General features: G+C 37.8%; 1 protein-coding gene across 4 annotated transcripts in view; it reads left to right on the top strand.

Moving 5' to 3' along the window:
• LOC150084726 (cytoplasmic dynein 2 light intermediate chain 1) overlaps positions 1-22,493 on the top strand; it is a 245,046-nt gene that overhangs the window by 133,416 nt on the left and 89,137 nt on the right. For all 4 annotated transcript variants that reach the window (XM_090376577.1, XM_090376579.1, XM_090376576.1 and 1 more), the window contains one exon: positions 6,355-6,425. In XM_090376577.1, the coding sequence (XP_090232703.1) occupies positions 6,355-6,425 (71 nt within the window). The remainder of the gene's footprint in view (positions 1-6,354; positions 6,426-22,493) is intronic.

Below are 22,493 nucleotides of genomic sequence, written 5' to 3'. Positions count from 1 at the left end.
GACTACATCAACTCTCACGAGCCACTACATCGACGCTCATGAGCCCCCGTTAACTCTACGTAGGAAAACACTGCTACTGAAGTATGCTGTCAAAATACAAAGTTATGCCTCGCATCCAATTCAGTCATACTTATTTAATCCACCATTAGAAAACCTCTACAGAATTAAGCCTAGTATAGTAAAACCAGCTGGTCTTCGCCTTCTTGAACTGATGCAAGTTTGGAAAGTTTCCATTCATTCTGTACAAGAAGTAGTAACATGCACTCAACCACCATGGACTCGTACTCCTCTACCCACCTGTGACACTTACCTTTGCCAGTGGGGAAAAAATGTTCTTCAAGCATCAAATGTGAAACAACTTCATGCAATTCACACTCACAAATATTTTGACTTTTCTCCAATTTATACAGATGGCTCCAAATCTAACTCAAACGTTGGAGTAGCAGCAGTGTTCCTAAATACCACTATTTCAGCAGCCCTTCCACCTGAATTCAGTATCTTCTCAGCAGAATTATATGCAATTAAACTAGCCTTAGAAAATCTCTGTTCTGACTGCTCATTAAAATTTGTTATTTACACTGACTCCCTCAGCTCAATTATGGCATTATCTAACTCCACAGATAAAGTTCACCCTTTTCTAAATGCAATTAGAAGATTATTACTGCAGACTGAAGAGCCCACCAAATGATCACCTTCTGCTGGATTCCAGCACATTCTGGAATTTCTGGTAATGAACTGGCCGATAAAGCGGTAAAAAATCCATCTACCTTAGATTTAACCATTATCCCTGTTCCAGCATCAGACTATCCACAAATCATTTGTGATGCATGCCTAACAGAATGGACAGCACTCTGGCACTCCCAAACAAATAACAAACTTTTTCAATTTAAACAGGATCCTAGAATTTGGCGTTCCAGTGTCTGTTCATCAAGAAGAGAAGAAGTACTCCTTTCAAGATCAAGAATAGGCCATACACATTTGACTCACCTTCATTTACTCACAGGAGATGATCCACCACAGTGTCCACATTGTTCTATAAATTTGACTGTGAAACACATTCTCATTGAATGCCCACACTATAATCAAGACAGAAATACAACCCTGCTATTTTTGATTAACCTTCGGAAACCAATAACTCTAGAGAATGTCATTGGTGACAATGCAAATATCCCTGAATTTTTTAACTTTCTGAAGAAAATTGGAGTTTTTAGTCATTTCTGATTTTTGCCTCTTCTGACATAACAAGAAATTCTCATATATTATTACAATAAAGGAATAGGCACATTATAGCCAAAGCAGCTTATGCGCCAGAAAACCCCCACAACAACAACAACAACAACAACTTTTCCCATAAACGGAATCGATTTGGCTTTCTTTGGGGGGGGGGGGGGCTGTGTTTCTACTGTTTCGCCTGCTCCTTTTACTCTGGCTGAAACCAATAGACCTTGTCTCATCCATAGTCTCATCCATAGTCACAAACCTTACAAGTAAATTTGCGGGATCTATATCTTCTTAGCATTAGTAGAGGCATACGATGCAAGAAAGCAAGCTTATGCAGTATCAGCCAAAAAAAAAAAAAAAAAACCCTCCTATTTCATCCCCCATTCGTTCCCAAATGCCTGTCCAGCTCAGCCTTAAAATTATTTAGGCTATTAGCTTCGACAACAAAAGATGGAAGCCTGTCCACCAATCAACTAGATGCTGGCTAAAGGCAAATTTCTGCACATCTATTCTACAACTATCTTTTCTCAATTTGAAACTGTGCCCCCTCAGGTTCTTAGTCCGAGCAAGACAAAGAATCTCATCAGCATTCAGCTTGCTCAACACATTCAAGGCCGTATACACCTCAATCAGTGGCGCCTCGGTAGCCAGGTGGGAAGGAGCAGCAGTGCGTAGCACACGCTTCTTGATTAGACCTGGGTTCGAGCCTGTCACCACCAAATACGGAGGATGCGGAAAGGTCAGGGAATGACCACCGCATATCCCAGAGCAATATGGCCTTAGTTGCTAATGCTCCTAAAAACCAAATAATAAATAACAAACCTCAATCAGATCACCTTGTAGGTGCCTACTCTCCAGGTGCTGCAATTTGCAGAACTGAAGCCTTTCTTGGTAAGAGCACTCCCTTGTTCCCCTCACTAATCTTCTTGCCCTTCTTTGCACTCATTCTAGCAACTCTACATCCTTCCTAAAATGAGGCCTCTAGACCTGTACTCTGTACTCTAGGTGTGTCCTGACCATTGCCTTGTATAACGGGATTATCACCTCCCGGTCCCTGCTAGCAAAATTCCTATATATCATTGGCAAGACTCCATGTTGTTGTTGTTGTTGTTGTTGTATGTTTTACGGCACAACAGCAGCTATAGGCCATTATGCGCCAAAGACTCCATGACCTGCCCTGGCAGCCCGTTTGCACTATTCAGTGAACTTCATATTTGGCTTCACAATTACCCCCAGGTCTTTTTCCACTTCCCTGAATGTAGTACTACCCAGTTGGTATGTTTCCCTTCGGTTATTGCTACCCATATGCAGTACTTTGCATTTGTCAATGTTAAACTCCAGTTGCCACTTCTCAGCCCATTTTCCCAACTTATCTAGATCTAGTTGGAGTAGCATACTGTCATTACTGTCGTTAACAACCCTGCCAATCTTTGTATCATCTGCAAACTTGGACATTAAACCTGATATACCTTCATCAATATCAGTGATAAATATACAAAACAACAATGGGGCCCAGCATTATGTTATTAGTCGGATACCACTAATAACATTAGTCTACGAGGAGCAGTGTCCATTGATTACCACTCTCTGTCCTGAAATCCAAGTATATGATATCAAAATAATTTTTGGCATTCAGTTCCTTTGTGACCACATCATAGTAACCAATCAAATTGGTCAGACAAGACCTCCCTTTGATAAACCCATGCTGTGTCTTAACTATTACTGCAGTCCTGTCTAGATGATCCTGCAATGCTTCTTTAATCAGTGATTCCATTATTTTCCCCGGAACTAACAGGTCTGTAGTTACTTGTGTCACTTTTTGAACCTCCTTTGTGAATTGGTGATACATTTGCACACCTCCAGTCCATGGGGACCTCCCCTGAGACCAAGGAAGCTCTCATAATTATGGCCAATGGCCTGCTTACTTCCTTTGCTGCTGCCTCCAATTAAACTGGATAGACCCCGTCCACCCCAGGTGCCTTCCTTATGTTTAACTTCAACAATTTCTCCTCCACTTTGCTCTCAGTTATTACAAAATAACTTAGCTCCCTCTTAGCATTTGATAAACTTCTGGCACTCCCCTCATTGAATAACTCCTCATGTGTGAATGTAGATGCAAAATACTCGTTCAGTTTATCAGCTACCTGAGCATGAACATCAGTAGTCAACCCATCTATGTTAAGTGGTCCAATCTGATTCATCCCTTTCCTTTTAGAGTTTACATAAGTAAAGAACTCCTTGCTGTTTTTCTTTGCATCCTTTGCCAAAGATTTCTCATAATCTGCCTTCGCCTGCCTAACCTCATTTGTGACTTGCTTACAGACTAGTTTATGCCTGCCATAGGCTTCTGTGTCACCTGATACTTTATATGCATCCCATACATTCTTCTTCTCTGCCACTAGCCTCATTAATTCATCTGACATCTATTTAGGCCTAAATCTTGAAGAGTATTTCTTAGTTGGAATGAAAAGCCTAGTAGCCTCCAAAATTAAGTCCTTGAAAGCTTCCCATTTGGAATTCAAGTTGGTAACATCATCAGTTGATCCCACCGTACTGAATTTAAAAACTGTCTGAGACCTCTGTAGTCACCTTTACGAAAGCAAAAGCCCTTCCCTTTAGCCTTGATGGTAGTTACATCTTAAAATAATTCCAACATCAATACATTGTGATCACTGTCGCCCAGAGATTCCTTTATCTGCAGATTCTTAATGCATGAAGAATCACTACTGATAATCAGATCAAGTGTATTACTCCCTCTGGTTGCCTATCGAACATGTTGCTGTAGAAAACAGTCATCCAATTAATCCACAAAAGTCTTCCTAGTGTGCAAGTGACCACCCCACAAGTTCCAGTCAATATCTGGAAAGTTAAAATCTCCCATTATAAGACATTCTGATTTACTGGCCCACTCTATTTCTCTGCACAATTGCTCATTATACTCTTCAGATTCATTAGGCCTATAACACACACCTACTCTCATTTTTCCACTCAACACTGCATTGTCCACCAGCATCATTCTACTCAACACTGCATTGTCCACCAGCATCAATTGGATTCACTTCCTTAGATTTTATGTGTTTCTTAACTAACAGCATAACCCCTCTTCCCTTCCTATCCCGTCTATCGTTCCTATACATATTGTACGCCACAAATTCCAACTCTGCACTGCCGATATCTGTGGGACACTACATCTCTGATATCCCAACAATATCTGCCTTTGATATCTTGACCAGCACTTCAAGCTCATCAAATTTATTAACTATACTCCTAGCATTGGTATACATGCACGTGTTCCTTCTCCTAGCCTGACGGCGCCTCCGTAGCCAGGTGGGAAGGAGCAGCAGTGCGTAGCACACGCTTCTTGATTAGACCGGGGTTCGAGCCCGTCATCACCAAATATGCAAGATGCGAAAAGGTCAGGGAATGACCACTGCATATTCCCGGAACAATATGGCCTTAGTTGCTAATGCTCCTAAAACCAAACAACATTAACATTTAACATTCTCCTAGCCACCCTAACACAGCCCATGTATTTACTTGTTCCACTGTGACTCCCAGCAGTCCCGAAAATCTCCATTACTTTGCTTTTCCAGACTGCTGCCCATTCTAATAGAAGCAGTGCAAGAATCACTTTTGCCTCTGCCTGCGGCCACTGTTAACCTTTTAGTCTGTGTATCCCCCCCATGCTAGCAGTTGGAAACAATGCAAATGTTCATTTAACTTGACAACTATTGTGTGTTTTTGATCTGCTGTTAACAACTTTGGGATTGATCATATTGACATTTTTTTCATACCTCTGTTATTATGTGGCACATGTGTTCAGATGAGATGCCCGTGATGCTGGCAATGTAGCAAACTGTCACTCATTGATCACTCATTATCAGATCATGCACACTGTCAACAATTTCTGGATTGATGGATGTTGCAAGTCTTCACAGCTTGGGTTGTCTTCCAGGCTCTCTCCCTCATTAAAATTTTGCTGCACACTTCTTAACCATGGAATAGGAAGGGGTATCTTCCCCCCAATCTCGTAACCATATCCTCATGAATTGCCTTTGGTGCTAGCTCCCTTTTTTTTCCCAAATACTGGATGACTGCACAATGATTGATTTTGTTTGTCTTTCCTCAATCGCATAACTTTGTTTACTTCAGGACCTGTAATTAAAAAAGACGTTATTTAAACTGCATGAAACTTTGTGGGTCACTTTTTGAGGTGTTATACATTAAGTACAGAAATTTTTTTTTAACACAGTGCTACTACATTTTCATACCCAGGCCATGAACCTTTCAATGTCCCCCCATCCTGTAACTGCATAATAGAAAAGATGTAAATAACATACTCCTGTATACTATGTGTAAAATACATGGATCACTTCTAATAGCATAGTGGAAGCCCTTACATTTCAGGGGGAGGAATAGTTTCATAAATATCTTAGAAAATAAATATCATTAAAATATTTCATGTAATTGTAGTGATGTATAAAATATAGGAAGATCTGTTAAAGGTAAAAATATACATTTTTCCCCTAAAGGAGGGCTGATCAGTTTTTTGGGGGGCTTGATATTTTGTGTGCCACTGAGGAGATTAAATTAAAGCCCCTATAACTGCATAAATAATGAAATTAATTAATTGGAGGAAGAAAGTTTAGAAATGAGCTGATAACAGAGATAGGTAAAAATTGCATAATCACACACACACACATGCAAAGGACAGTACCCTACATTTCAACAGATATTCCACTATTCTTATTGGGAATTACTAAAAAAGGACAGACACACAGGTGGCACAAAGTACTGATAAAAAAGACTGCCATACTGACCTCTGTTGAGGTCCTCATGTTCTTCTAGATTGATTTCATCCAATCTATGCCATTATTTCTAAATGTATATATACTTTACTTTAATAATTTTGTGCAATTATCTATGCATTTCCCAAATATCAGTATATTAAATTGTGTTATTTTTATACCTATTGAATGAACTGTGAGAATTTTGGTTTTGTCAATTTCGATTTTTATTTCTATAAATGTTTCTTTTTCACTTTTGTGACTTGCATTATTAATATTAGTTTTTATTTTACTAATATTATTACCTTAAATGCTTTAACAGTAATTTTTTTAAATATATTTTTAGCAAAACTGCAGTTGTTGATTATAATAAACCTCTGTTCATTCCATTTGGTGCAGATTCTATACACCTGATTGGTAAGAAGGAAAATAATTTTGAATGTATTTAAAACATAATTGGAAAGATTTCAATTTTTTTCCCTTTTCTATAAATTTTATGCCACATAAATACAAGTTTTTATCAAATAGTTGAGTGAATATTGAAAAGTATTTATTTTATTCAGTGATAATCTTTTTACATTTTTTATAATTCTTCAATATAATCTGCAACCACACACTTGTTTCATTGTGCCTACCACCGATCTAAACAATTATCAAAACATTATTGGAAGTCCACTTTTGTGTATGCATTTAGGCAGTCATTCGTGTTTGATTGGGTTTTTTTTTAATCAACTCAACTTTTCCTTTCGTGTCCTGTTTTAATTTTGGGAATAACCAAAAGCTAAATCAGATGAATAAGGGTGGGTATTGAAAATGCTTCTATTTGACCAGCGGGAACATTTCTGCCAATACATGTCTGATGGTGAGTGACATGATTAATTATTATCTTGGTGAATGATTTTGCCATTTTTCAGGTTATTTATGGTGGATTGTGTCTCTCAACCATTTTCATATTTCTTGGTAGTAAGCCTGCATTAACTTAGTAGTAGGCTGCATTAACAGTTTGTTCTGTAACCTCACAGAACAAATCCCGATCTCATCATCAAAAGAATGCAGTCACTGTGACCTTCCTATGCCATTTTGATTACTGCACCTTGTTTTAGCTATGGAAACAATGCAATTTTTCCATTGAGGAACTTTGAACCTTGGTCCCAGTCATATTTACACACCCAAAACTCATCATGCAAAATTTAACATTCACATGTTCAAATTTTCCTGCATGATGAATGAGAAAAACAGTGTTCACTCAAAGCAACTTTCTGGTGCTAATAACTGATTAATGAATAAGCAAGTCATCAATGTAAAAACTATTACATTGATGACTTGCTCTCCACCTATTCTGTGCATTTCTCATCCATAACAAATGTATCAGGTGAAATAAGGTAAGGAAAAAAAGGACTCAAATGCATATTTTCAAGATGTGTCAAATATAAATTAGCCATAAGCCTGTTAATTATTGCTTGCCAACATCAATGAGGTCCAGCTTAAAATACATCTGCTCCAATTATGTTCCATTTAATATATATTTATATGCATTTGTTATGAAGATATTGATAATTTCGTGATTCTTTACCTCGTGGTACACCCTGTTTATTATTGATACACATGTATGTAATTATCTGATACTTTAATACTTTGCCATATCAGCAAAATTGAAAAATTTTGCCAATAAGGCAAACTATGATTTATATAGGAATCTTTGCTGTACCTTTCCAAAGTAGCATTTTCCTAATATGAATCAAAGTCCATGGTTTAATTACACAGTGTGGCAAATGGAAAATGAAACCGATGTTATGAGACAAGTGCTGGTGCTAACATCTACTAGAAGTAAACATGAAATGAGTGTTTGCTAAGCAATGCAGTCAAGGTCAGCGGAAATTGCTGCCATTTCAGAATGTAGTTGAGCTGAACTGCACATCTCTCCTGTGTTGAGGAGGGACAATGGAACAAACACCATTAAAAAATTTTTAGTTACTATTAAAGCATTTATGGTACTAATATTAGTAAAATAAAAACTAATATTAATAATGCAATGTACAAAAGTGACATAGAAGCAGTTATCAAGTTTTGTGTTTGACTGGGCAAAAGTCCAACGGAAACATTTCAAATGATGAAGTAAGTGTATGGAGAGAATTGTCTGTCTTGTGCACGTGCTTGAGTAGCAAAAATGTTTCACCCAGATGTTTGTCATCTTACCACTGTAAGATGACAAGCATCTGGGTGCAGCAAAAATGGTATAATTGCCAGAGTTGTGAAATGCTCTGAATAATTTTAGAAGATCTGTGCATTGATAAGGAAACCATACAATAGATAATATCCCAGGATTTGAAGAAAACGAAGGTCTGTATGCAGTTTGTTCCACGTTTGTTAACAGATGGTCAACAACAGGTGTGGCTTGAACCTGCAGATAACTCATTGAGGTCACCGAAAGCAAACCCAACTTACAGAATTCAATCATTATGGGTGACAATATGTGGTGTTTTGAGTATGACCTGCAATGAAGTAAAAAAGTGCAGAGTGGAAGTTGCAAAACTCTCCCAAAGCCAAAAAAGTTTTTCAAGAAAGGTCAAAAATCAAAACCATGCTCATCACTTTCTACGATATCAAGGGAATTGTGGAAAAGTGTTCATGCCCAGTACTGCTGCCTATTAGCTGGATGTTTTGAAATGTTTGCTGCAGAGAATCCCTCATGTGCAGCCTCAGTTGGGAGAAGACGGCAGTTGGTTCCTCTTTCACACAACAACCCACCAAACCACAAGGCATTCATTTTTCAGTTTTTGGCTAGTGAAAAAAGTTTCTGTACCATTGCACCCAACCTAGTCACCAGACTTAGTGCCATGTGACAACTTTTTGTTCCTGAAGCTGAAGGCACCACTGAAAGATGTTATTTTGATGATGTGCACACCATTCAAAGATCTATGACGAGAACATAAAATAGCATACCAGTAATGGCCTTCCACTAGTTATAAGTTGCAGTTGCTTTCAGATGCATTCAGAGTAATAATCTTGGTTTATTACTCTGAATAAACCAAGGTTAGTTTATTCATACATGGAATAATTTTTTTTCCTAGCATTAGTCTCATTTTCCAATTCCCACACTGCAGGTGTAACATTCAAAATCTAGCAACCTCAGCATTGAGCTGTTTGGATTTTTCTGGTTTGCAGCTAATAAATCTAACCAAATATTAAATGTCAAAATTCTAGCATAGATGAAGGAAGAATACATTAATAGTGTGGCCATCTACTTTTTGATCATATATCTGTGTTATTAATTTATTTTTATAAATTAATCACATAGAAAACAGGTGATCCTTTGGATGAAGTTACCAAACTGATCACCTACAAAATCACTCCAGTAATATTCCATTAAAAAAATATAAAATAAAATAATGAGTTGGAGGGGAAAATAAAATAATAGAGAGGAAAAAATAAACAGAAAAAAAAGAACACATGAGAAATATTTTTAATGTACAAGATGATGCTTTTTAGGAATAAAAGTTAAGGCTTTTATATTCTCCTCCTCCCCCCACCCCTCTCCTTTCACATGATTGATCCCAAACACTTTCTCACCACTTTGGTGGCCAAATGATGTACAGGAATTTTTCTAGCAGGGATAAGGAGGTGATTAAAATGGGAAGCATTCAAAGAATTAACCTTGGAAGCTACTAGGCTTTACATAACAACTGGGAAATTTTTTTCAAGGATTAGGCCTAAATCAATGTCAGATGAACTAATGAGACATATGGCAGAGAAGAAAAATGCATGAGATACATATAAATTAATGGATGACATGGAAGCTTATGATAGATATAAGCTGGTCTGTAACCAAGTCACAAAGGAGATTAGGCAGGCAAAGGCAGATTATGAGAAATCCTTGGCAAAGGATGCAAAGAAAAACAGAAAACAATTCTTTACCTATGTAAACTCTAGATGGAAAGGGATGAATCAGATTGGTCCATTGAATATTGATGGTTCAACAGTTGAGGATCCTGCTCAGGCAGCTAACAAACTAAATGAGTATTTTTCATCTACATTCACCCATTAGCAGTTATTCAGGGAGGGGAATGCCAGAGGTGAAGTAAACTCTGGCAGTGAGTTAGATGATTTTGTAATAACTGAAAAGAAAGTGGAGGAGAAATTGTTGAAGATAAACATAAAAAAGGCACCCAGGGTAGATGGGATCTATCCAGTTATATTAAAGGAGGCAGCAAAGGAAGTAAGCAAACCCTTAGCCATAATTATGAGAGCTTCTTTGGACTCAGGGGAGGTACCCATGGACTGGAGATGTGCAAATGTGACCCCAATTCACAAAGGAGGATCCAAGAGCGACACATGTAATTATAGACCTGTGAGTTTAACTTCTGCTCCAGGAAAATTAATGGAGGCACTGGTTAAAGAAGCACTGCAGGATCATCTAGACAAGACTTCAGTTATAGCTCTGGACACAGCATGGTTTTGTTAAGGGAAGTCTTGCGTGACCAATTTGATTGGATACAATGATGTGGTCACAAAGGAACTGGATTCAGAGAATAACTTTGATATCATATATTTGGATCTTAGAAAGGGTTTTGATACTGGTGACGGAGCACAATATGGCTTTAGTTGCTAATGCACCTAAAAAAAAAAAAAATATGCTGTTGCACATAGAAGACTGCTGAACAAATTGGAGCAGTGTGGCATTAGAGGCAAATTGCTGCTATGGATAAAGGGATGGTTGAGTGGGAGAAGACAGAAAGTGATAATCAATGGACACTGCTCATCGTAGACTAATGTTATTAGTGGTGTCCCTCAGGTTTCAGTGTTGGGTCCATTGTTGTTTTCTGTATTTATAAAGGATATTGATGATGGTATATCAAGCTTAATGTCCAAGTTTGCAGACAATACAAAGGTTGGCACTAATGGACACTTAAGGACACTAATGACAGTACGCTGCTGTAACATTATTTGGAAAAGTTGAGCAGATGGGCTGAGAGGTGGCAATTTGTCAATACATTTGTTACATTTGTAAACAAATGTAACAAATGTATTGACAAATGTAAAGTACTACATATGGGAAGCAGTAACCCCAGAGTGACGTATCTACTCTGTGGTACTACACTGACATTGGTAGAGAACGAAAAGGACCTGGTGGTGATTGTGCAGGCAGATATGAAGTTTTCTGAGTAGTGCAGACAGTCTGCAAGAGTAGCTCATAGTTTCTTGTCAATGATATATACAGGAATTTTTCTAGCAGGGATAAGGAGGTGATTATCCCCTTGTATAAGGCAATAGTCAGGCCACACCTTGAGTACTGTATACAGGTCTGGAGGCCTCATTTTAAGTATGTAGAGAGCTGTTGGAACGAGTACAGAGAAGGGCAACAAGATTAGTGAATGAAACAAATTGTTGCTCTTATGAAGAAAGGCTTAAGTTTTGCAAATTACAGTGTCTGGAGACTAGGTACCTTTGAGGTGATCTGATTGAGGTGTATAAAGCCTTGGATGGTTTGAACATGCTCAGTGCTGATGGGATTCTTCCTCTTTCTCAGAATAATCACCTTGAGGGGGGGGGCGCCTCCGTAGTCAGGTGGGCAGGAGCAGCAGTGCTTCTTGATTAGACCAGGTTTCGAGCCCGTGACCATCAAATACGGATGTGGAAGGGTCAGGGAATGACCATCGCATATCCCCGGAGCAATATGGCCTTAGTTGCTAATGCTTCTAAAAACCAAATAACAAACAAACAAACAAACCTTAGAGGGCATAAATTCAAATTGAGGAAAGACAGATCTAGGATAGATGTGCAGAAGTTTGCCTTTAGCCAGCAGGTAGTTGATTGGCGAAACAGACTTCCATCCTTTGTTGTGGAATTGATAGTCTAAATAAATTTAAGGCCGAGCTGGACAGGTATTTGGAACAAATGGAGGGGTGGAATGGGAGCGTTTTTTTTTTTTTTTTTTTTGGTTGATGCTGCATAAGCTCGCTTTCTTGCTTGCTAATGCTAATGATTATCCTCTTGTATAAGACAATGGTCAGGCCATACCTTGAGTACTGTATATAGGTCTGGAGGCCTCATTTTAGGAAGAATATAGAGCTGCTGGAATGAGTACATAGAAGGGCAACAAGATTAGTGAATTGAACAACGGTTTACTCTTACAAAGAAAGGCTTAAGTCTTCCATGTTCAGCAACAGTATCAAAAGCTTTCCTGAAATCCAAGTATATGATATCAAATTTATTTTTTGCATCCAGTTCCTTTGTGACCACATCACAGTATCGAATCAAATTGGTCAGGCAGGACTTCCCCTTAACAAACCCATGCTGTGTCTGAATTATTGCTGCTGTCTTGTCTAAATGATCTTGCAATGTTTCTTTAATCAATGATTCCATTATTTTCTCTGGAACAGAAGTGAAACTAACAGGTGTGTAATTACTTGTGTCACCTTTTGATCCCCCCTTGTCACCTTTTGGTCCCCCTTTGTGATACATTTGCACACCTCCAGTCCATGGGGACCACACCTGAGGCAAATTTCCGCTTTGCTGCCTCCTTTAATATAAATGGATAGATCGGATCCACCCCAGGTGCCTTTCTTATGTTTATGTTTAACTTCAACAATTTCTCCTCCACTTTCCTCCCAGTTATTACAAAATCATTTAACTCCCTGTTGGAGTTTGATAAACATCTGGCCCTCTCCTCCTTGAATAACTCCTCGTGTGAATATAGATGTGAAATACTCATTTAGTTTGGCAGCTATCTGAGAATGATCATCTACAGTCAGACCATTGACATCAAGTGGACCAATCTGATTCATCCCCTTCCTTTTAGAGTTTATGTAAGTGAAGTATTTTCTGCTATTTTTCTTTGCATCCTTTGCCAAAGATTTTTCATAATCTGCCTTTGCTTGCCTAGCCTCTTTTGTGACTTGATTACAGACTAGCTTGTATCTACCATAGGCTTCTGTGTCACCTGACAATTTATGTACATCCCGTGCATTTTTCTTCTCTGCTATGAGTCTCATTAGTTCATCTGATATCCATTTGGGCCTGAACCTAGAGCAGTATTTCTTAGTTGGAACAAAAAGCCTAGTAGCTTCCAAGATTACTTCCTTGAATGTTTCAGTTGGTCATCAGTTGGTCCCACTGTACAGAATTTAAAAAATGTCTGAGACCACTGTAGTCTCCTTTACGGAAGCAAAAACCCTTACCTTTACCCCTGATGGTAGTTACATCTTTCAGTAAATCCCTCATCAGTACACTGTGATAACTGCAACCTATGGTTCTTTTATCTGTTAATTCTCAATGCATGAATAATCACTGCTAATAATCAGATCAAGAGTGTTAGTCCCTCTTGTTGCCTCTCTGACCTGCTGCTGTTGAAAACAATCATCCATTAAATCCACAAAAGCCTTGCTAGTGTGCGAGTGACCAATCCACAAGTTCCAGTCTATATTTTTGAAGTCAAAATCCCCCTTATAAGACACTCTGATTTACTGGCCCACTCTGTTTCTCTGTATAATTGTTTGCTGTATTCATCAGAGTCATTAGTCCTATAACAAACTCCTACCCTCATTTTTGCTTTCCTAGTGCTTATGTCACACCAAACTGACTCAACATTGCACCGTCCATCTATGTCGACTGGATGCACTTCTTTAGATTTTATGTGTTTCTTAACTAATAGCATAACTCCTCCTCCCTTCCTATCCTGTCTGTCCTTTATGTACACATTGTACTCCCCAAATTCCAATTTTTCATCCCTTATATCTGAGTGGCACCAAGTCTCTGATATCCCAAGAATATCTGCCTTGGCTGTCTTAACCATCACTTCAAATTCATCAAATTTGTTTACTATACTCCTAGCATTGGTGTACATGCAAGTATACATGCACTTGTTCTTACTCTTAGTACTCTAACACAGCCCATGTATTTAGTTGTTTCATGACCCCAGCATTGCTTGAAATCCCCAGCAAATGGCTTTCTGGGTTGCTGCTGCTCATTCCAATAGAAGCAGTGCACCTTTGCCAAAGTGCACCTTTTCCACCTCTGCCTGCAGCTACTGTTAACTTATTATTCTGTGAATCCCCCCCAAGCTAGCAGTTTTGCGAGACACCTAACATTGCATCAATAGCATTGGAAAATATTCTTGCACCCTTTCTATTTAAGTGTATCCCATCCCTGTAGAAGCAGTCTCTCCTGTTAACAAGCACAGACCACGCTGAGAAAAATTCTACCCCCATGAGCCCTGCACAATCTTTCCAGGGCCAAATTTATTGACAATGCTCTGATCATATATTATCTCCTATTGTATTGTGCCTCTAATGCTAATGCTAAAAGTTTTCCATAACTATCACAACACGTTCAATTGCCTTGAAATCAATGCAAGAAGAGAACAGTCACTTCAGAGAAGAAATGCAGAGTCTGGATAATACACTTTTGGTGTGTAATGCACGTGTCAGTTTATCCAGAAAACTTGAGATAGGCAACAATCCAGTTCTTGAAGTTTTTCAGTTTTCTGAATGACACATACCAGTATGATATCATTGGCCAGTTGTACATTTGAACATCAGATGAAAGTGGAAATTATGCTGTGAAATTCTCTGTAATTGTGTATGAAAATCTTTAATATGGCACATGCATGCATGTTTTACTTACTGAAATATTTAAACAGTATACATGATGTAATTAGATAGGCAATGGTAACGAATATGGCCAATATGGCCACCCGGGAAATGTTGTTGTGAGCTGTCAAGTAAATTTTTTCTGTGAACTTGTTTTTTTTTTGCAATGCAAATAATATGGCCCGGAATCAATACTCTCCCTCACTTTTAGCATTAGCATTAGCAAAGGCACATGATGCAAGAAAGCAAGCTTATATACCATCAGCCAAAAAAAAAAAAAAAAAAAGCCTTATTTCACCCATCCACTCCCTCCAAATGTTTGTCAAGTTCTGCCTTGAATCTATTTAAGCTATCAACTTCTACAACAACGGATGGAAGTTTGTTCCAGCAATCAACCACCACTGACTAAAGGTAAACTTCCACACATCTTTCCTACAACCGTCTTTCCTCAATTTAAATTTATGCCCTCTCAGGCGATTATTCTGAGCAAGAGGAAGAATCCCATCTGCATTGAGCATGCTCAAACCATTCAAGGCTTTATATACCTCAATCAGATCACCTCACAGGTGCCTAGTCTCCAGACACTGTAATTTGCAAAACTTAAGCCTTTCTTTGTAAGAGCAACCATTTGTTCCATTCACTAATCTTGTTGCCCTTCTCTGTACTCATTCCAACAGCTCTACATCCTTCTTAAATTGAGGCCTCCAGACCTGTATACAGTACTCAAGATGTGGCCTGACCATTGCCTTATACAAGGGGATAATCACCTCCTTATCCCTACTAGAAAAATTCCTGTATATCATTGACAAAACACCATGAGCTACTCTTGCAGACCGTCTGCACTGCTCAGAAAACTTCATATCTGCCTGCACAATTACCACCAGGTCCTTTTCGTTCTCTACCAATGTCAGTGTATCTTCAGTGTAGTACCACAGAGTAGATATGTCACTCTGGGGTTACTGCTTCCCATATGTAGTACTTTACATTTGTCAATGTTAAACTTCATTTGCCACCTCTCAGCCCATCTGCTCAACTTTTCTAGATCCTGTTGCAGCAGTGTACTGGTGTCATTAACAACCCTGCCAAACTTCGTATCATCTGAAAACTTGGACATTAAGCCTGATATACCATCATCAATATCATTTATAAATACAGAAAACAACAATGGTGCCAACACTAAACCCTGAGAGACTCCACTAATAACATTAGTCCATGAAGAGCAGTGTCCATTGATTACCAATCTCTGTCTTCTCTCACTCAACCATCCCTTTATCCATATCAGTAATTTGCCTCCAGTGCCACACTGCTCCAATTTGTGCAGCAGTCTTCCATGTGCAACAGTATCAAAGGCCTTTCTAAGATCCAAATATATGATATCAAAGTTATTCTTTGCATCCAGTTCCTTTGTAACTACATCATAGTATCCAATCAAATTTGTCAGACAAGACTTCCCCTTCACAAACCCATGCTGTGTCCGAGCTGTAACTGAAGTCTTGTCTAGATGATCCTGCTCTGCTTCTTTAACCAGTGCCTCCATTAATTTCCCTGTAACAGAAGTTAAACTAACAGGTCTGTAATTACCTGTGTCTTCCTTTGATTCTCCTTTGTGGATTGGGGTTACATTTGCACATCTCCAGTCCATGGGTACCTCCCCTGAGTCCAGTGAAGCTCTCATAATTATGGCTAAATGTTTGCTTACTTCCTTTACCGTCTCCTTTAATATAACTGGATAAATTCCATCCACTGCTGGTGCCTTTCTTATGTTTATCTTCAACAGTTTCTCCTCCACTTTACTCTTAGTTATTACAAGATTATCTAGCTGATGATATTTTAAGGAGTCCTTATGTGCCGTGATGTAATGACTAGATCGTAGATATAGCTTAGCTTAATTTTCAGCACTTACCTCATAGTAATCGGTTTAGTTGGTTGAAAGTTTTACCACGTACATAGTGGTTATGAGATTCTAATAACTTAAATAAATTATAAATTTAAAAATTGCTAAGTTATGAGCTTTAAAATTTTTCCAAGAAAGGAAAGTGCACCTTCCATTCTATGGTTGTCTAATTAAAATAAATTAAAGTGAGATAAAAGCTGATAGCTGCGCACGAGCGACTTTCGAAATCGTCTTCAGTTAGCTATAGTGGGAAGGGAAGAGCGCGCGAGTGTGTTATGTACAGGTTGAGTTCCTGAAATGCATTTCAGTGCATGTGGAAACTTTATATAAGCTAAATTCCAAATAGGAGAGAAGTTAGTGGGAATCTTTTTGATTAATATGTTGAACGATATGGCACTTAAACCACTCAATGACGAGGGCTTCATTTTGAAGGATTTTATAACTGGAATTTAGTTTTACCACTGTAATCGCTGAATCGATGAGTGGGTTATGATTATAAAATTTAACATGTTGTGTTAGTTCTGCACTTCATAAATCAGATTTGAAGCTATTAAAGTGGTAGTATGCACGCATGTTAGAAATGTTTGATGTCCCAAATTTTGCTGTTGTACTGCCTATGTAACTTGCTTGACAATCTGATTGACATCTAATCAAATATATAATGTTATAATTCTGTGTCCCATATTCATATGTTGTCTTGTATGAATTGAATTTAGAACTTAATTTATTATAAGATGTAAATATTAATTTGATATCTGTATTCTTGAAAACCTGTTGAAGTCGTCTAGCATAATGTTGATGGTATGGGAGGGCGATAAGGGATTTGTGTATCTTATTCATGTGGTTATTAATTTTGCTAGGGTTATTAGTACTATTATGGACTTTAGCGATGGTTTCTTTTATTAGTTGTAATGGGTGTTTCCTGTCGATGAATTTTTTGGTGAGGTATTGCAATTCTACGGATAGGTCTGTTTGTGTGTGACTATATTTGATAGCATTGTATATGTGATTGTATAGAACTGCTTTTTTGATGTATAGAGGATGGTGTGAGTGGTAATGTAAGAACTTACCTGTATGTGTGTTCTTTCTGTATCTTTTGGTGCCTAAAGATGTACCTATTTTGTATATAGTAAGGTTTAGAAAATTAATTTTATTATCAGTTTCTACTTCGAGGATAAATTTGAGTCTCTCATGTTTTGTATTAAATGTGTTAAATAAAGTATCGATAGTGGTTTTGTTGCCCATTAATAGGGCATCGTCCGCATATCTCGTATACAATTTAATCCCTGGGGGAAAGGGTTGAAGTATTTTTTCTTCAATAGAAGTGAGGTAGATTTCGGATAAAGGGGCAGAGATACTGAGACCCATGGGAAGGCCGAAAATTTGTTCATAGATGTTATTTTGAAATTTAAATTGTTTGGCATTAAGTAACAGTGACGTGAGCTCTAAAATGTCATTAATGTTTAAGTCAGTACATTTTATCAAAGTGTCGTCTTTAATTAATAGTTCTTTAAGAACCAGTAGCATGAATTCGGCATTCACGTTTTTATATAGGGAGATGACGTCGAAGGACGTGAGAATATCTTTTTCAGATATGGTCATGGAAGTTATACGTTCATGTGCCTGTTTAGTATTGTAGACCCTGAACTGAGAAAATCTCATTAAAGGTGAAATAATTTTGACGAGGAATATGGATAGATTAGCATAGGCGGACTGTTTATAGGAAACAATGGGTCTTAAAGGATAATCTTGTTTATGGAGTTTGACTATTCCAAAAATTTGTGGAAAAATATTACTGCATATGCCTATTTGCTGGAGGGTGTGTAAATTAATTTGTTTGTCGGCTCTGAGTCTTCTTAGGAACCCATCAAGTTTAAGTTTTTTTTTAAGTTTGTTAATGTTAAATGTGTTGCAAACTCTGTATGTCGTTGAATCTGACAGGATGTGTAACATTTTCTCTATATATGTATTTTTATCCACTGAATGTTTCATGTTCCACTGCAGAACTTGATGATTTACTAAATCGACTGCCCCACCCTGTATGCCTTCTAGGTGATCTAAATGCTCATCATCCTTTGTGGGGGGGGTTACCCAAACATGGATCGGAGATGGCAGATGACTGAAAGTGTACTTGACAACCATCACTTAACATTGCTGAATACAAGTGTATGCACACATATATCTACCTGCCTACAGGATCAAGCTCTGCTTTTGACCTATCTATATGTTCCTCATCCATTTATCCTAGCTTTGAATGGACAGTATTAACTGACCTTCATAATAGTGATCACTTTCCTATAATTTGCAGACTACAGATGGATACAAAACTATGCCTCCAACCAAAGGATTGTGTGGAATTTTCAGCTTGCAAACTGGGAACAGTTTTCTAAAATAGTCCAATTTGACAGCCATTTGATCCTCACTGTGTCTATTAATAATGCCACCAGGCATATAGTAGAAGTACTTAGAGCTGCTTCCAGTGTAATACCGAAATCAAATATTACCAAACAAAGATATAATGGTTGATGGACAAAAGATTGCTTTCTTGCCAAAAGAAAACAAAATAAAGCTTGGAACATTTTTTGCCGAAATGCTACAATGGAGAACCTTATAAACTATAAATGACTGAAAGCTGGAGCTCGCTGAATTCATACGAAAGCAAACCAGGATTCGATTCACTTCTACCATCTGCAAAAACACTGACCCAGAATAATCTGAAGAAAGATCTGTATCTTCAGTGAAACGTGTCAACAAACATCTTCCCCAATCCTGGCTTGGAAAGGAATGGATATTTATTCTCTGACTGATATTGCAGAGGCACTAGCTGAAACATTCGTTGCCACTTCATCCTCTCAGTCTTATGAAGATTCATTTAGAAGCACAAAAATATCTGTGGAAAAATATAAAATTAAATTCAATACAAACCAATCATATTCCTATAATCTTCCATTCACTATTACTGAACTCAGTGAAGTTCTCCAGAATTCTCGAAATAATTCTGCTGGACCAGGTAGCATTTTCTACATAATGCTTTGCAACCTAAACTCAAAATCTACACTACTCAAATTTTACAACATAATTTTTGAAGAGAATGTTTACCTTGATACATGACATCAGTCAATAGTGGTAGCCGTGGCAAAACTGGGGAAAGATGCTTCTTCCCTGAACAGTTATCATCCTATATCTCTGAGCAGTTGTCTAGGAAAAATACTAGAAAAGATGGTTCCAGGAAATTTGACTGGATTATTGAAGATCAGGATGCTACAACATGCCACCAATTTGATTTCCGCCATAAGCAATCTACAATTGATGTCCACATCAAAGTCAAAACAAAGCTCACATTCAAAATGCTTTTGTTAAAAAACAACACATGGTAATGAAAACTTTTCATATTACCAAAGCATTTGACACAACCTGGAGATATGGAATCCTCCAAGACTTATACAACCTTGGACTGAGAGGTAACCTGCCTCATTCATTCAGGATTTTCTCCATCTCAGGACCTTTCAAGTACGGTTCCAGAATGAGCTGTCTGCAATTCACATGCAAGAAGGAGTACTGCAAGGATCGATTTTAAGTGCTACATTTTTTTGCATTATGTACCAGTGGCATTACTTGAGACATCCCAGCTACGGTGGAAACTTATATGTATGCAGATAATCTTGCTATTTCCTGTCAATCATCAAGAATGGCTACCATTGAAAGACAACTACAATTAGCAGTAACCAAAACTGAAACCTGGACAAAATGCATTGGCTATTGATTAACCTAGGGGAAAACAGTAGCAGTGTACTTCTGTAAGTTGCAATCGCTTCATCCAGAACCTGTATTAAAATTAAAAGGCAGAGAAATACTGATGACAGATTTCATAAGACTATTGGGTTTGATTTTAGACACCAAACTAAATTTTCATAAGTATATAACCTACCTGCAAAATGTGTGCCTCCAGAAATTAAACATCCTTCGTGCAGCATCCTCAACAACTTGGGCTGCTGACAGACAGTCACTGCTGAATTTGTATCGTGCTCTAATCCGATCACAATTAGATTATGGAACTATAGTATATGCTTCAGCTAAAAACAATATCTTAAAGTCTGTGAGTGCCATCCAACACAGTGCCCTTCAATCTTCACAACCTCGCCGGTTCAGAGCTTGTATGTAGAAGCACATGACCCCCCCGCTTTATCTTAAAAGACAATGCCTTCTCTGCCAATACACTGCCAAAATGTCAGTAGGAATGCAGTCATACTACAGTCACGGCATGGACTTGTTAGGGGATGATCTTGTCTGACCAATTTGATTGGATACTGTGATGCAATAACAAAGCAGCTGGATGAAAAAAATAATTTTTAAATCATATATTTGGATTTTATATATATTTATATAAATAGTATACTATAGTATCATATATAAACTTTTGATAATATTCCAGGTAAAAGACTGCTGTACAGATTAGAGTAGTGTGGTATTAAGGGCAAGTTACTACTACGGATAAAGGTATAGTTGATTGAGAGAAGACAGAGAGTGGTTATCAATGGACACTGCTCTTTGGAATAATGTTATTAGTGGAGTCCCTTAGGGTTCGCTGCTGGACCCATTATTGTTTTCGGTATTTATTAATGATATTGATGAAGGTATATTAAGCTCAATATCTAAGTTTGCAAATAATAAAAGGTTGGCAGGGTGATTAAAGACAGTAATGATGGTATGCTAAATCTAGAAAAATTAGGCAGACGGGCTGAAAAGTGGCAATTGAAGTTTAACATTGACAAATGCAAAATACTGCATATGTGTAATAGTAATCCCAGATTAATACCAACTTTGTGGAACTACTGGTACATTCAGAGTAGAGGAAAATTATAAAGATCTGGGGATTATTGCATAGTCAGATATGAAGTTCTCTGAGCAGTGCAGAAAGGCTGCCAGAAGGGCTCATGGGATTTTGTCAATGATGTGTAGGAATGTTACTAGCAACTATATGGAGGTGATTATTCCATTGCACAAGGCATTGGTTGGGCCACATATTTAGTGCTGCACACAATTCTGCAGGCTTCATTTTAGGAAGGCTATGGATCTGATGTAACGAGTGCAGAGAAGGGAAATAAGTTTGATGAGGGGAACAAAAGGTGCTTTTACTAAGAAAGGCTTCAGTTCTGCAAATTGTAGCATCTCAATGCAATGCACCTGCAAGGTGATCTGATTGAGGTGTTCAAGGCTTTGAATGGATTGGGAAAGCATAATGCTGATGGCATTCTTCCTCTCTTGCCCAGACACATAAGAGGGCATAAGTTCAAATTGAGGAATTGATGGTTGTAGAATAGATGTGAGGAAATTTTCTTTCAGTCAGTAGGGTTGGATTTTTTTTTTTTGCTGATGCTGTATAAGCTTACTTTCTAGCATCATTCGCCTTGTTAATACTAATACTTCAATTAGGTCACCCTGCAGATACCAAGTTTCCAGATACTGCAGTTTTCAAAATCTCAATCTTTCTTGGTAGAATAATCATTTATGTCGACAGATAATCTTGTTGATATTCTCTGTACTTTTTCCTACAGATTCATTTTATTTCTAATATGAGGTTTCCAAACCTTTGTGCAGTATTCCAATGTGATCTACAATTGCCTTGTACAATGGAATAATCACCTCTTTGCCCCTACTAACAAAGTTCCTCTATATCATTGACCATTCTAGCAGCTTTCCATGCCCAGGAAATTTCATGTCAGTCATCCATAAATCTTTTCCTTACCACTTAAATTTATTGTTGTATAAATAGCATGTCATTCTGGGATTAGTGCTACCTTAGGTAATTCAATAAATCAGAAGAAATGCTATTTATGCACTAATCCCAGAAGATACAGGTAATTGTTGTATAAATAGCATGTCATTCTCGGATTAGTGCTATATTAGGTAATTACCAAATGTAGTAATTACCTAATATTTTACAATGCTAAACTTCAGTTACCATTTTTCAACCCAAGTGCTTAGATACCTACATCTTCTTGA

Source organism: Mastigoproctus giganteus, chromosome 6 (genome assembly GCF_048544385.1).
Source record: "Mastigoproctus giganteus isolate SK-2022 chromosome 6, ASM4854438v1, whole genome shotgun sequence".
NCBI classification, from domain to species: Eukaryota; Metazoa; Arthropoda; class Arachnida; order Uropygi; family Thelyphonidae; genus Mastigoproctus; species Mastigoproctus giganteus.
The sequence above is the reverse complement of the archived record's forward strand: the minus strand, read 5'-3'. Positions and strand labels throughout refer to the sequence as shown.